Consider the following 14,530-nt stretch of genomic DNA (forward strand, 5'->3'; position numbering starts at 1 on the left):
TGGTGCTCATGAGCACACGGCACCCCGAGGCCGACATCAGCGACCGCGAGGACGGGAAACCGGTCATCGTCCTGGACTACAACCGCAACAAAGGTGGCGTGGACAACCTAGACAAGGTGATCGGAACGTACAGCTGCAGGAGGATGACCGCGTGCTGGCCCCTGGTCGTCTTTCACAACATTCTCGACGTCTCTTCCTACAACGCCTTCGTGATATGGAGAGAGATCAACCCAGACTGGATGCCGGGCAAGCGGAACAAGCGGAGGGTGTTCCTAGAGCAGCTGGGAAAGGCTCTCGTGACTCCGTTCATCGCACGAAGGGAGCGCATCCCCCGCACGGACGCGTCCACCGCGGTTGTGAAGGCTGTAAAAGCCCCCGCCGCCACCGCACAGAGAGCTCTTGACTACGACGCTCGACCCGACTGTCCGGCCTCCTCCATAGCCCTAGCAGCAGCCCCGCTCGGGGCGAGAAAGAGGAAGAGGTGTCAGTGTGCGTGTGTGTCCTAATATGGGGTGGGCTATGAGGGGGCCAACAGCCGGGGCAAGCAGGGACAACACAAGGGTTATACTAAACTCTGTACCATTTTAGAACATAGGACAAGATGGAGAATATTCCTTGTACGTTCGACCGCAGCAATTAATTGGCTTTCTCATATTTCAGCCAAGTTCGTTCAAAACGAGTTGTACAACATCATCGTCTGATTAGACAGCACTTGACCATTCCTCTCAGTGTTGGCTGTGATCGAGTGTCATAGGAAAGCCATCAGTGTGCGTCAGTTCTGTGGAACCTGGGACACACACACCTCTCCCCTGCAGGTTTCTCCGTCCTGCCTCCACCTGAGCCGTCATGGATCTAATGGAGGAGGGAAACGTGAGCTGTGGAGTTAAAAACTGTAGCACGCCAGGCTTCCAGGAAAACTGCTCCAACCAAGACTGTCAGGAGGAGGAAACAATGTCTGGATCTATCTTGTTAGGTGGGTACAAAACAATGGTGATGATACTGTAGACGATTTTAAAATGATACAGCCAGCTACTGTGATTATTATTATTATTAGTTATTAAAAGATAAAAAACAACTTCAACCTTTATCTGAAGGACAGAAAATTCAAACATTTTCCTCTTATAACTAATTAAACAATTTATTAAATCATTACAAGGAAAAACTGAGAGTTGAGATGATTCTACAGTAAATACAAAGCAGCTGCTTAGCTTAGCTTAGCATAAAGACAGGTTTATCCTCTTAGCCTGATTCTGTCAATATTCAATAAACAGATCCTCCTCCCAGCACCTTTAAATATCACCAATTAAAACGTTATATATTGTTATATAAACACATGCACGGAGGAAAAGTGAAAGTTATAAAATGAATAGTAAATATATATCTGTGTGTGTTCCAGATTTAGATATGCAGTACATATTATTAAAATTAATTAGCAGAACTTGGCCAGAAAGCTTCAGCAGAATGATGCAAATGAATTTTCTAAGGAAGTTAAAGTTATAAATAACAGTAAAATATTCCTCCCGTCTTATATTGATCACTGGGGCTGAAAATGTTGCTGAGCTATGGAGAAAACATTTAGAGGATATTTTTACCTGACTCCATGTTGTTTCTTATATTTTTATACTAGTCTTTCATGGTAGTTTAGGAATAAACTGAAAAAATATCTTCTTGTGCTAGTAATCATGAGAACAAATTATTTCTAGGAACGTTTTTTACCATTTTCCATTGTGGACTGAATAATGTGTAAATTTGTGATTCTAATGAAAATCAATCATCAATATTTAGTTTTCTAGTGTGTTGTGATTGTGGTTTCACTGATAATCTTCGGCCTTCTTGGAAACACACTGACCCTTCTGGTGGTTTGGCTTCGCCCACACATGAGAAGCTGCACCTGAGCAGCATGGCTGTTAGTGATCTGCTGAATCTTCTGCTGCTGCCTCTGGATATATATAAGGTGCACTCACATATATCCTATAATACTTATATACTTATACACCTTTTTGTTGCAGTTCACTGTGATTTGACCAGATACTCATGGTTTGGCTGAACGTGCACTAAACGGATTGTGTCTCTTCCAGCTCTGGACAGACTTGAAGTTGGGAGACTTCGCCTGTAAGCTGACCGTGTTCCTCTCAGAGTGCTGCACCTACTGCACCATCCTCCACATCACCTTTCTCTCCTTGGAGAGGTACCTGGTTGTCTGCTGGCCAATCACCTCCAAGACGCTGGTGACACATCGCAGAACCAGGGCTCTGATTGGCTGCCTCTGGCTGGGAGCGGCTGTCAGTGCAGCACCATTTTTGGTCATGATGGAAGTGGATCATAAGGGAAAAGAGGATGAAATCGAAGTGTGCAGATTATCAAAATCCTCATTCTCCTCTGGCCTCATGTTGGCCATATTAATTCTCTACAACCTGTACTTCCTGGTACCCCTGTGCATCCTGGGACTAGTCTACATCCTGATTGGACGGACTCTGAGGCTCCGACCACAAAGCAGCCGTAAAGACAAGAGTCACCAACACGCAGTCAAGATGCTGGGTGAGAAACACAATCCAACACACACACCCTTAGGTTCTGAATTTAGCTTTTACTAAATACAACTGACAAAGGCTGACGAACAGATTTAATACTTTGTCTTCATCTCAGCTTCCACATCTGGAGCCAGAGTCGGAGCTGTATCATCCAATAGTTAATCAAAACTAAATTTACCAGAAAAAGAACTCACCAGTTTTATGAGAACCACATAAAATGACAGAAACCATTGTTGAGAATATATTTGATCTGTATTTTGACTTTTTAGTTTGGTCCATGTCCCACCTGTTACCATCAAGGAGGCAGGCAAGGTTTAGGACCTGCAGCCAGCCACCAGGGGGCAATCGAGATGCTTCGGCTTCACTTTTGGGGAGCAGTCATGTCGTCCATCTTTATTTCCAGCTGTGTGTCAATTTAGGGGCTGCATCACAGCGACACGAGTAGAAAGGCTCCTACAGATGCTTCCTTTCATACCAGAGAAAGCTCTGACGAGTGAATCCTTCCAGGTCCAACATATCCCAGGACTCATTGCACTTTGGTGACGAACCGTATCAACTCAACTAACGGCTCACATGTTAAAAAACCAAGGGGCATTAAGCTTTCTGTCGTGTCCAACTTAAGGACAGGACAAGCTTCTCCTCTGTGGACCAGACGGTCTCATTTTGTTTCAGCCTTCACAGTCTACCTGACCGAGGAAGGAGGTGGGTTGAGTAGATCGTGTCCTCTGAAGGTTGCAGCCCCTGAACTGAGACACAGCTCTCTTGTTTAACAGTGTGAGACATGATTCTATCACCTGCAGATATTGATGATTCTCATGTCCACTTCCTGTGTCCTTCTCCTCATGTCCATCAGGAGTGATCTTCTTGGCCTTCGTCCTGTGCTGGCTGCCCTACATCGTCGGCCTGACCATGACCTATGTTCCTCAGAGCACTGGTGCTGAAAGTCGGGAAACTAACAGACACAAACACACTCTCGGACATGAACACTCCTCCTGAAAGCACAGGCAACATGGCCTCTGTTACCGAACCTGTTAGCCTCTCAGACTGGGACCTGAAGACACGAGCTCACACAGACAGAGATGATGCACTCTGTGAAAACACAAACAACGAGATCGACACACACAGTGCTACAGACGCACACTTGGTGGACTCACAAACTGAAACACTCACTGACCCGGGTGCAGGTTCTGACGATACGAACGCACATCATGTTGTATCACACGATGTCAGAGCTGGAGAGAGCACACACAACCTGGGTCCTCGCACTGAAACAGACACACACTCGGACATACACGATACTACACAAAACAAGCCAAACACAACCATTTGCATAAAGTCACAGAAGGACACAGTCAGTCTAACAACAGCGACAGCAGGCACACACACATATGTTGTGACGCCCACTGACAGTACACACAATCACACACACACTGACCCCCAGTTGTTTTTTATCCTGTTCACCTGGATCCTTTCCCGCCTCAGTTCTGCCATCAACCCTCTGGTGTACCACCTGATGTCTGCCAGGTACAGACACGCTGTGCGTAGCCTCGTGCACACGCACAGTCTCACACCGTCTCACTAACTGAGCACAACGCTCTCATCAGGATACTCCACAACCACTTTGTAAACATATAGGCACACGTAACAACAGCAGAAACACAAGGTAGCTGTGATGATCACTGGTGGTTCTGCAACGACCATATTAACAAACTGATTCCAGCTGCTTTCAGACCTGCACTGAACTAAGATATCATGAGCTTTGACTGTAGGAGCAGCTAACACACAGCTAACCCTGCTAACACACAGCTAAAACTCTGCTAACACAGCTAACAAACTGCTAACACACAGCTAACCCAGCTAGCAGCAGGTATTTACAGATTTTCTCTGACAGTAACATTCAGACTTCTCCGCAATCTACTCGGGGTGAGCGAAGACCCGCCCCCACCTAGCCTCCGATTGGTTCGTTTAAGGCAAGTCCAGTGATGATTGGTCGGAGTTTTGGGAATGAAAATAAAATAAGCCAATCAGAGGTTGGGTAGGGGCGGGTTTTGTCTTACCTGGGGTGTGAAAAAATAAAATACTTCCGCAAAGATGAAACCAAACAATCGACATCCTTTAATAGAAAAGAAATAAAAACCTTCAATCTTTTACCCAATTAAACATGTTGATAATATTTTAGAATAAAAATAATACATTTAAATAATAATTTCTTTCCTCTCAGTTTGTGTTTTTTAATGTTAAACTTTGTTTATAACTCCTGGTGATGTATTAACAGAGTTATGTTAGTTTATGTGTGAAATTTATATTGTTTTTAAATAAAGATTATTTAAGGAAAACTGTGTGTGGTCCATGTGGTGTCAGAATAATATAATATCTCTATATATTACAGACAAAGTTTCCTATTTTTGTATTATTTATATTTTAACTTGCACACTTACACCACATTGAATTCCTTGTATGTGTAAACCTGTTTGGAAACAAAACCTGATGCAAATGACATGTTAACTCCTGTTGTCAACGACTGACACGGAAAGAGGAAGGTAGAATGGTGAGCGGGTTCAGGACAAACATCCCCTCATCCCTCTTCTCTTTGTGTAATCATTTGTCTGCTGGTTCAGACGTTTGTCTTCGTTCTTCACCTTCACTCTCTCCAGCTGCTCCACTTTTCTCCTCCACTTCCTCTCAACACTCTCCAGCTCGTCAAGCCAGGTATGATTTTATGGAAGCTCGTCTCTTCTTTGTTTCTGTCTTAATCAACTCATCCTTGTGTCTCACGTCCTCCTCCAGCTTCATCTGTTCACCTTTCAGTTGGTGAACTTGCTCCTTCAGAGACGTGTGTCCTCTGTTGACGGCCTCCACCTACCTGCAGCTCAGTCCCTCAGTTGGAGTCGTCTCCTGCTGCAGCTTCACCTCCAGCGTTTCTGCCCGACTCTTCTTCAGCTCCTTGTCTTTTGCAATGAGTGCGGCCAGGCAGTCGATGTAGGCGTTGGGACGAGATCTCCTTTTCTTTTCTGCGTGAGTGATTTAAAAATGTAAGAATAGTGAGGAAGGTCTGATTAAAGCTTTGATAGGTTGAATTTTACTGTGTTGATATTGAATATGTGTGCATCCATGTGTGTAGAACAGCTCTTAGTGTGAATATGTGCAGTACATGTGTTTATTCAGAGTTCACAGTGTGATACATGCATGTTTATGTGGTTCTAAATATGTTCCTGTGTGTTTTTTCCGTTGCTCTGATTAGACAGCACTTGACCATTCCTCTCAGTGTTGGCTGTGATCGAGCGTCATAGGAAAGCCATCAGTGTGCGTCAGTTCTGTGGAACCTGGGACACACACACCTCTCCCCTGCAGGTTTCTCCGTCCTGCCTCCACCTGAGCCGTCATGGATCTAATGGAGGAGGGAAACGTGAGCTGTGGAGTTAAAAACTGTAGCACGCCAGGCTTCCAGGAAAACTGCTCCAACCAAGACTGTCAGAAGGAGGAAACAAGATTTGGATCGATTGAGTTAGGTGGGTACAAAACAATGGTGATGATACTGTAGACGATTTTAAAATGATACAGCCAGCTACTGTTATTATTATTATTATTAGTTATAAAACAACAACTTCAACCTTTATCTGAAAGACAGAAAATTAAAACATTTTCCTCTTATAACTAATAAAACAATTTATTAAATTATTACAGAGAAAAACTGAGAGTTGAGATGATTCTACAGTAAATACAAAGCAGCTGCTTAGCTTAGCTTAGCATAAAGACAGGCTTGTCCTCTTAGCCTGATTCTGTCAACAATCAATAAACAGATTCTCCTCCCAGCACCTTTAAATATCACCAATTAAAACGTTATATATTGTTATATAAACACATGCACACAAGCATTTGAATAGATTTAAAATCACACCACATTAAACTGCCCAGTTGCTCCTGTCTGTTTCCAGTGAACATGATGAATTACCTCTGCAATATTTTAACTGAAACTGTAAAAACAATCTGGAAAATAAATAAAAGTGCTGGAGGAAAAGTGAGTTATAAAATGAAAAAGTAAATATGTGTGTGTGTGTGTTTTCCAGATTTAGATATGCAGTACATATTTTAAAATTAATTAGCAGAACTTGGCCAGAAAGCTTCAGCAGAATGATGCGAATGAATTTTCTAAGGAAGTTAAAGTTATAAATAACAGTAAAATATTCCTCCCGTCTTATATTGATCACTGGGGCTGAAAATGTTGCTGAGCTATGGAGAAAACATTTAGAGGATATTTTCACCTGACTCCATGTTGTTTCTTATATTTTTATACTAGTCTTTCATAGTAGTTTAGGAAAAAACTGAAAAAAATATCTTCTTGTGCCAGTAATCATGAGAACAAATTATTTCTGTGAATGTTTTTTACCATTTTCCATTGTGGACTTAATAATGTGTAAATTTGTGATTCTAATGAAAATCAATCATCAATATTTCGTTTTCTAGTGTGTCTGACTGTGATTTTGGTTTCACTGATAATCTTCGGCCTTCTTGGAAACACACTGACCCTTCTGGTGGTTTGGCTTCGCCCACACATGAGAAGCTGCACCTGAGCAGCATGGCTGTTAGTGATCTGCTGAATCTTCTGCTGCTGCCTCTGGATATATATAAGGTGCACTCACATATATCCTATAATACTTATATACTTATACACCTTTTTGTTGCAGTTCACTGTGATTTGACCAGATACTCATGGTTTGGCTGAACGTGCACTAAACGGATTGTGTCTCTTCCAGCTCTGGACAGACTTGAAGTTGGGAGACTTCGCCTGTAAGCTGACCGTGTTCCTCTCAGAGTGCTGCACCTACTGCACCATCCTCCACATCACCTTTCTCTCCTTGGAGAGGTACCTGGTTGTCTGCTGGCCAATCACCTCCAAGACGCTGGTGACACATCGCAGAACCAGGGCTCTGATTGGCTGCCTCTGGCTGGGAGCGGCTGTCAGTGCAGCACCATTTTTGGTCATGATGGAAGTGGATCATAAGGGAAAAGAGGATGAAATCGAAGTGTGCAGATTATCAAAATCCTCATTCTCCTCTGGCCTCATGTTGGCCATGATAATTCTCTACAACCTGTATGTCCTGGTACCCCTGTGCATCCTGGGACTAGTCTACATCCTGATTGGACGGACTCTGAGGCTCCGACCACAAAGCAGCCGTAAAGACAAGAGTCACCAACACGCAGTCAAGATGCTGGGTGAGAAACACAATCCAACACACACACCCTTAGGTTCTGAATTTAGCTTTTACTAAATACAACTGACAAAGGCTGACGAACAGATTTAATACTTTGTCTTCATCTCAGCTTCCACATCTGGAGCCAGAGTCGGAGCTGTATCATCCAATAGTTAATCAAAACTAAATTTACCAGAAAAAGAACTCACCAGTTTTATGAGAACCACATAAAATGACAGAAACCATCGTTGAGAATATATTTGATGTGTATTTTGACTTTTTAGTTTGGTCCATGTCCCACCTGTTACCATCAAGGAGGCAGGCAAGGTTTAGGACCTGCAGCCAGCCACCAAGGGGCAATCGAGATGCTTCGGCTTCACTTTTGGGGAGCAGTCATGTCGTCCATCTTTATTTCCAGCTGTGTGTCAATTTAGGGGCTGCATCACAGCGACACGAGTAGAAAGGCTCCTACAGATGCTTCCTTTCATACCAGAGAAAGCTCTGACAAGTGAATCCTTCCAGGTCCAACATATCCCAGGACTCATTGCACTTTGGTGACGAACCGTATCAACTCAACTAACGGCTCACATGTTAAAAAACCAAGGGGCATTAAGCTTTCTGTCGTGTCCAACTTAAGGACAGGACAAGCTTCTCCTCTGTGGACCAGACGGTCTCATTTTGTTTCAGCCTTCACAGTCTACCTGACCGAGGAAGGAGGTGGGTTGAGTAGATCGTGTCCTCTGAAGGTTGCAGCCCCTGAACTGAGACACAGCTCTCTTGTTTAACAGTGTGAGACATGATTCTATCACCTGCAGATATTGATGATTCTCACGTCCACTTCCTGTGTCCTTCTCCTCATGTCCATCAGGAGTGATCTTCTTGGCCTTCGTCCTGTGCTGGCTGCCCTACATCGTCGGCCTGACCATGACCTATGTTTCTGAGAGCACTGGTGCTGAAAGTCCGGGAACTAACACAGACACAAACACACTCTCGGACATGAACACTCCTCCTGAAAGCACAGGCAACATGGCCTCTGTTACCGAACCTGTTAGCCTCTCTGACTGGGACCTGAAGACACAAGCTCACACAGACAGAGATGATGCACTCTGTGAAAACACAAACAACGAGATCGACACACTCAGTGATGCAGACGCACACTTGGTGGACACACAACCTGAAACGCTCAATGACCCGGGCGCAGGTTCTGACAATACGAGCGCACATCATGTTGTATCACACGACATCAGAGCTGGGGAGAGCACACACAACCTGGCTCCTCGCACTGAAAGAGACACACACTCGGAGATACACAATACTACACGTAACAAGCAAAACACAACCCTTTGCATAAAGTCACAGAAGGACACACTCAGTCTCACAACAGCGACAGCAGGCACACACACATATGCTGTGACGCCCACTGACAGTACACACAATCACACACTGACTGAAACATACTTGTATTATATCCTGTTCACCTGGATCCTTTCCCGCCTCAGTTCTGCCATCAACCCTCTGGTGTACCACCTGATGTCTGCCAGGTACAGACACGCTGTGCGTAGCCTCGTGCACACGCACTGTCTCACACCGTCTCACTGACTGAGCACAACGCTCTCATCAGGATACTCCACAACCACTTTGTAAACATATAGGCACACGTAACAACAGCAGAAACACAAGGTAGCTGTGATGATCACTGGTGGTTCTGCAACGACCATATTAACAAACTGATTCCAGCTGCTTTCAGACCTGCACTGAACTAAGATATCATGAGCTTTGACTGTAGGAGCAGCTAACACACAGCTAACCCTGCTAACACACAGCTAAAACTCTGCTAACACAGCTAACAAACTGCTAACACACAGCTAACCCAGCTAGCAGCAGGTATTTACAGATTTTCTCTGACAGTAACATTCAGAATTCTCCGCAATCTACTCGGGGTGAGCGAAGGCCCGCCCCCACCTAGCCTCCGATTGGCTAGTTTAAGGCAAGTCCAGTGATGATTGGTCGGAGTTTGGGGAATGAAAATAAAATAAGCCAATCAGAGGTTGGGTAGGGGCGGGTTTTGTCTTACCTGGGGTGTGAAAAAATAAAATACTTCCGCAAAGATGAAACCAAACAATCGACATCCTTTAATAGAAAAGAAATAAAAACCTTCAATCTTTTACCCAATTAAACATGTTGATAATATTTTAGAATAAAAATAATACATTTAAATAATAATTTCTTTCCTCTCAGTTTGTGTTTTTTAATGTTAAACTTTGTTTATAACTCCTGGTGATGTATTAACAGAGTTATGTTAGTTTATGTGTGAAATTTATATTGTTTTTAAATAAAGATTATTTAAGGAAAACTGTGTGTGGTCCATGTGGTGTCAGAATAATATAATATCTCTATATATTACAGACAAAGTTTCCTATTTTTGTATTATTTATATTTTAACTTGCACACTTACACCACATTGAATTCCTTGTATGTGTAAACCTGTTTGGAAACAAAACCTGATGCAAATGACATGTTAACTCCTGTTGTCAACGACTGACACGGAAAGAGGAAGGTAGAAGGGTGAGCGGGTTCAGGACAAACGTCCCCTCATCCCTCTTCTCTTTGTGTAATCATTTGTCTGCTGGTTCAGACGTTTGTCTTCGTTCTTCACCTTCACTCTCTCCAGCTGCTCCACTTTTCTCCTCCACTTCCTCTCAACACTCTCCAGCTCGTCAAGCCAGGTATGATTTTATGGAAGCTCGTCTCTTCTTTGTTTCTGTCTTAATCAACTCATCCTTGTGTCTCACGTCCTCCTCCAGCTTCATCTGTTCACCTTTCAGTTGGTGAACTTGCTCCTTCAGAGACGTGTGTCCTCTGTTGACGGCCTCCACCTACCTGCAGCTCAGTCCCTCAGTTGGAGTCGTCTCCTGCTGCAGCTTCACCTCCAGCGTTTCTGCCCGACTCTTCTTCAGCTCCTTGTCTTTTGCAATGAGTGCGGCCAGGCAGTCGATGTAGGCGTTGGGACGAGATCTCCTTTTCTTTTCTGCGTGAGTGATTTAAAAATGTAAGAATAGTGAGGAAGGTCTGATTAAAGCTTTGATAGGTTGAATTTTACTGTGTTGATATTGAATATGTGTGCATCCATGTGTGTAGAACAGCTCTTAGTGTGAATATGTGCAGTACATGTGTTTATTCAGAGTTCACAGTGTGATACATGCATGTTTATGTGGTTCTAAATATGTTCCTGTGTGTTTTTTCCGTTGCTCTGATTAGACAGCACTTGACCATTCCTCTCAGTGTTGGCTGTGATCGAGCGTCATAGGAAAGCCATCAGTGTGCGTCAGTTCTGTGGAACCTGGGACACACACACCTCTCCCCTGCAGGTTTCTCCGTCCTGCCTCCACCTGAGCCGTCATGGATCTAATGGAGGAGGGAAACGTGAGCTGTGGAGTTAAAAACTGTAGCACGCCAGGCTTCCAGGAAAACTGCTCCAACCAAGACTGTCAGAAGGAGGAAACAAGATTTGGATCGATTGAGTTAGGTGGGTACAAAACAATGGTGATGATACTGTAGACGATTTTAAAATGATACAGCCAGCTACTGTTATTATTATTATTATTAGTTATAAAACAACAACTTCAACCTTTATCTGAAAGACAGAAAATTAAAACATTTTCCTCTTATAACTAATAAAACAATTTATTAAATTATTACAGAGAAAAACTGAGAGTTGAGATGATTCTACAGTAAATACAAAGCAGCTGCTTAGCTTAGCTTAGCATAAAGACAGGCTTGTCCTCTTAGCCTGATTCTGTCAACAATCAATAAACAGATTCTCCTCCCAGCACCTTTAAATATCACCAATTAAAACGTTATATATTGTTATATAAACACATGCACACAAGCATTTGAATAGATTTAAAATCACACCACATTAAACTGCCCAGTTGCTCCTGTCTGTTTCCAGTGAACATGATGAATTACCTCTGCAATATTTTAACTGAAACTGTAAAAACAATCTGGAAAATAAATAAAAGTGCTGGAGGAAAAGTGAGTTATAAAATGAAAAAGTAAATATGTGTGTGTGTGTGTTTTCCAGATTTAGATATGCAGTACATATTTTAAAATTAATTAGCAGAACTTGGCCAGAAAGCTTCAGCAGAATGATGCGAATGAATTTTCTAAGGAAGTTAAAGTTATAAATAACAGTAAAATATTCCTCCCGTCTTATATTGATCACTGGGGCTGAAAATGTTGCTGAGCTATGGAGAAAACATTTAGAGGATATTTTCACCTGACTCCATGTTGTTTCTTATATTTTTATACTAGTCTTTCATAGTAGTTTAGGAAAAAACTGAAAAAAATATCTTCTTGTGCCAGTAATCATGAGAACAAATTATTTCTGTGAATGTTTTTTACCATTTTCCATTGTGGACTGAATAATGTGTAAATTTGTGATTCTAATGAAAATCAATCATCAATATTTAGTTTTCTAGTGTGTTGTGATTGTGGTTTCACTGATAATCTTCGGCCTTCTTGGAAACACACTGACCCTTCTGGTGGTTTGGCTTCGCCCACACATGAGAAGCTGCACCTGAGCAGCATGGCTGTTAGTGATCTGCTGAATCTTCTGCTGCTGCCTCTGGATATATATAAGGTGCACTCACATATATCCTATAATACTTATATACTTATACACCTTTTTGTTGCAGTTCACTGTGATTTGACCAGATACTCATGGTTTGGCTGAACGTGCACTAAACGGATTGTGTCTCTTCCAGCTCTGGACAGACTTGAAGTTGGGAGACTTCGCCTGTAAGCTGACCGTGTTCCTCTCAGAGTGCTGCACCTACTGCACCATCCTCCACATCACCTTTCTCTCCTTGGAGAGGTACCTGGTTGTCTGCTGGCCAATCACCTCCAAGACGCTGGTGACACATCGCAGAACCAGGGCTCTGATTGGCTGCCTCTGGCTGGGAGCGGCTGTCAGTGCAGCACCATTTTTGGTCATGATGGAAGTGGATCATAAGGGAAAAGAGGATGAAATCGAAGTGTGCAGATTATCAAAATCCTCATTCTCCTCTGGCCTCATGTTGGCCATATTAATTCTCTACAACCTGTACTTCCTGGTACCCCTGTGCATCCTGGGACTAGTCTACATCCTGATTGGACGGACTCTGAGGCTCCGACCACAAAGCAGCCGTAAAGACAAGAGTCACCAACACGCAGTCAAGATGCTGGGTGAGAAACACAATCCAACACACACACCCTTAGGTTCTGAATTTAGCTTTTACTAAATACAACTGACAAAGGCTGACGAACAGATTTAATACTTTGTCTTCATCTCAGCTTCCACATCTGGAGCCAGAGTCGGAGCTGTATCATCCAATAGTTAATCAAAACTAAATTTACCAGAAAAAGAACTCACCAGTTTTATGAGAACCACATAAAATGACAGAAACCATCGTTGAGAATATATTTGATGTGTATTTTGACTTTTTAGTTTGGTCCATGTCCCACCTGTTACCATCAAGGAGGCAGGCAAGGTTTAGGACCTGCAGCCAGCCACCAAGGGGCAATCGAGATGCTTCGGCTTCACTTTTGGGGAGCAGTCATGTCGTCCATCTTTATTTCCAGCTGTGTGTCAATTTAGGGGCTGCATCACAGCGACACGAGTAGAAAGGCTCCTACAGATGCTTCCTTTCATACCAGAGAAAGCTCTGACAAGTGAATCCTTCCAGGTCCAACATATCCCAGGACTCATTGCACTTTGGTGACGAACCGTATCAACTCAACTAACGGCTCACATGTTAAAAAACCAAGGGGCATTAAGCTTTCTGTCGTGTCCAACTTAAGGACAGGACAAGCTTCTCCTCTGTGGACCAGACGGTCTCATTTTGTTTCAGCCTTCACAGTCTACCTGACCGAGGAAGGAGGTGGGTTGAGTAGATCGTGTCCTCTGAAGGTTGCAGCCCCTGAACTGAGACACAGCTCTCTTGTTTAACAGTGTGAGACATGATTCTATCACCTGCAGATATTGATGATTCTCACGTCCACTTCCTGTGTCCTTCTCCTCATGTCCATCAGGAGTGATCTTCTTGGCCTTCGTCCTGTGCTGGCTGCCCTACATCGTCGGCCTGACCATGACCTATGTTTCTGAGAGCACTGGTGCTGAAAGTCCGGGAACTAACACAGACACAAACACACTCTCGGACATGAACACTCCTCCTGAAAGCACAGGCAACATGGCCTCTGTTACCGAACCTGTTAGCCTCTCAGACTGGGACCTGAAGACACAAGCTCACACAGACAGAGATGATGCACTCTGTGAAAACACAAACAACGAGATCGACACACTCAGTGATGCAGACGCACACTTGGTGGACACACAACCTGAAACGCTCAATGACCCGGGCGCAGGTTCTGACAATACGAGCGCACATCATGTTGTATCACACGACATCAGAGCTGGGGAGAGCACACACAACCTGGCTCCTCGCACTGAAAGAGACACACACTCGGAGATACACAATACTACACGTAACAAGCAAAACACAACCCTTTGCATAAAGTCACAGAAGGACACACTCAGTCTCACAACAGCGACAGCAGGCACACACACATATGCTGTGACGCCCACTGACAGTACACACAATCACACACTGACTGAAACATACTTGTATTATATCCTGTTCACCTGGATCCTTTCCCGCCTCAGTTCTGCCATCAACCCTCTGGTGTACCACCTGATGTCTGCCAGGTACAGACACGCTGTGCGTAGCCTCGTGCACACGCACTGTCTCACACCGTCTCACTGACTGA

General features: G+C 43.7%; 2 protein-coding genes across 2 annotated transcripts; both read left to right on the top strand.

The window, feature by feature from the left end:
* Nucleotides 1–650: 650 nt before the first annotated feature.
* On the top strand, nucleotides 651–9,322 carry LOC117756538 (growth hormone secretagogue receptor type 1-like). Its single transcript, XM_034577081.1, is given in 6 exon segments — nucleotides 651–973; nucleotides 6,996–7,091; nucleotides 7,094–7,161; nucleotides 7,286–7,745; nucleotides 8,592–9,051; nucleotides 9,223–9,322. Coding segments are annotated over 6 exon segments (1,311 nt in total). The 5' UTR covers nucleotides 651–846.
* A 1,800-nt stretch (nucleotides 9,323–11,122) lies between these two features.
* On the top strand, nucleotides 11,123–14,526 carry LOC117756539 (growth hormone secretagogue receptor type 1-like). Its single transcript, XM_034577082.1, is given in 6 exon segments — nucleotides 11,123–11,146; nucleotides 12,205–12,295; nucleotides 12,298–12,365; nucleotides 12,490–12,949; nucleotides 13,796–14,255; nucleotides 14,427–14,526. Coding segments are annotated over 6 exon segments (1,203 nt in total).
* The last annotated feature ends 4 nt before the right edge of the window (nucleotides 14,527–14,530 follow it).

This window comes from Hippoglossus hippoglossus, chromosome 22 (genome assembly GCF_009819705.1).
Source record: "Hippoglossus hippoglossus isolate fHipHip1 chromosome 22, fHipHip1.pri, whole genome shotgun sequence".
NCBI classification, from domain to species: Eukaryota; Metazoa; Chordata; class Actinopteri; order Pleuronectiformes; family Pleuronectidae; genus Hippoglossus; species Hippoglossus hippoglossus.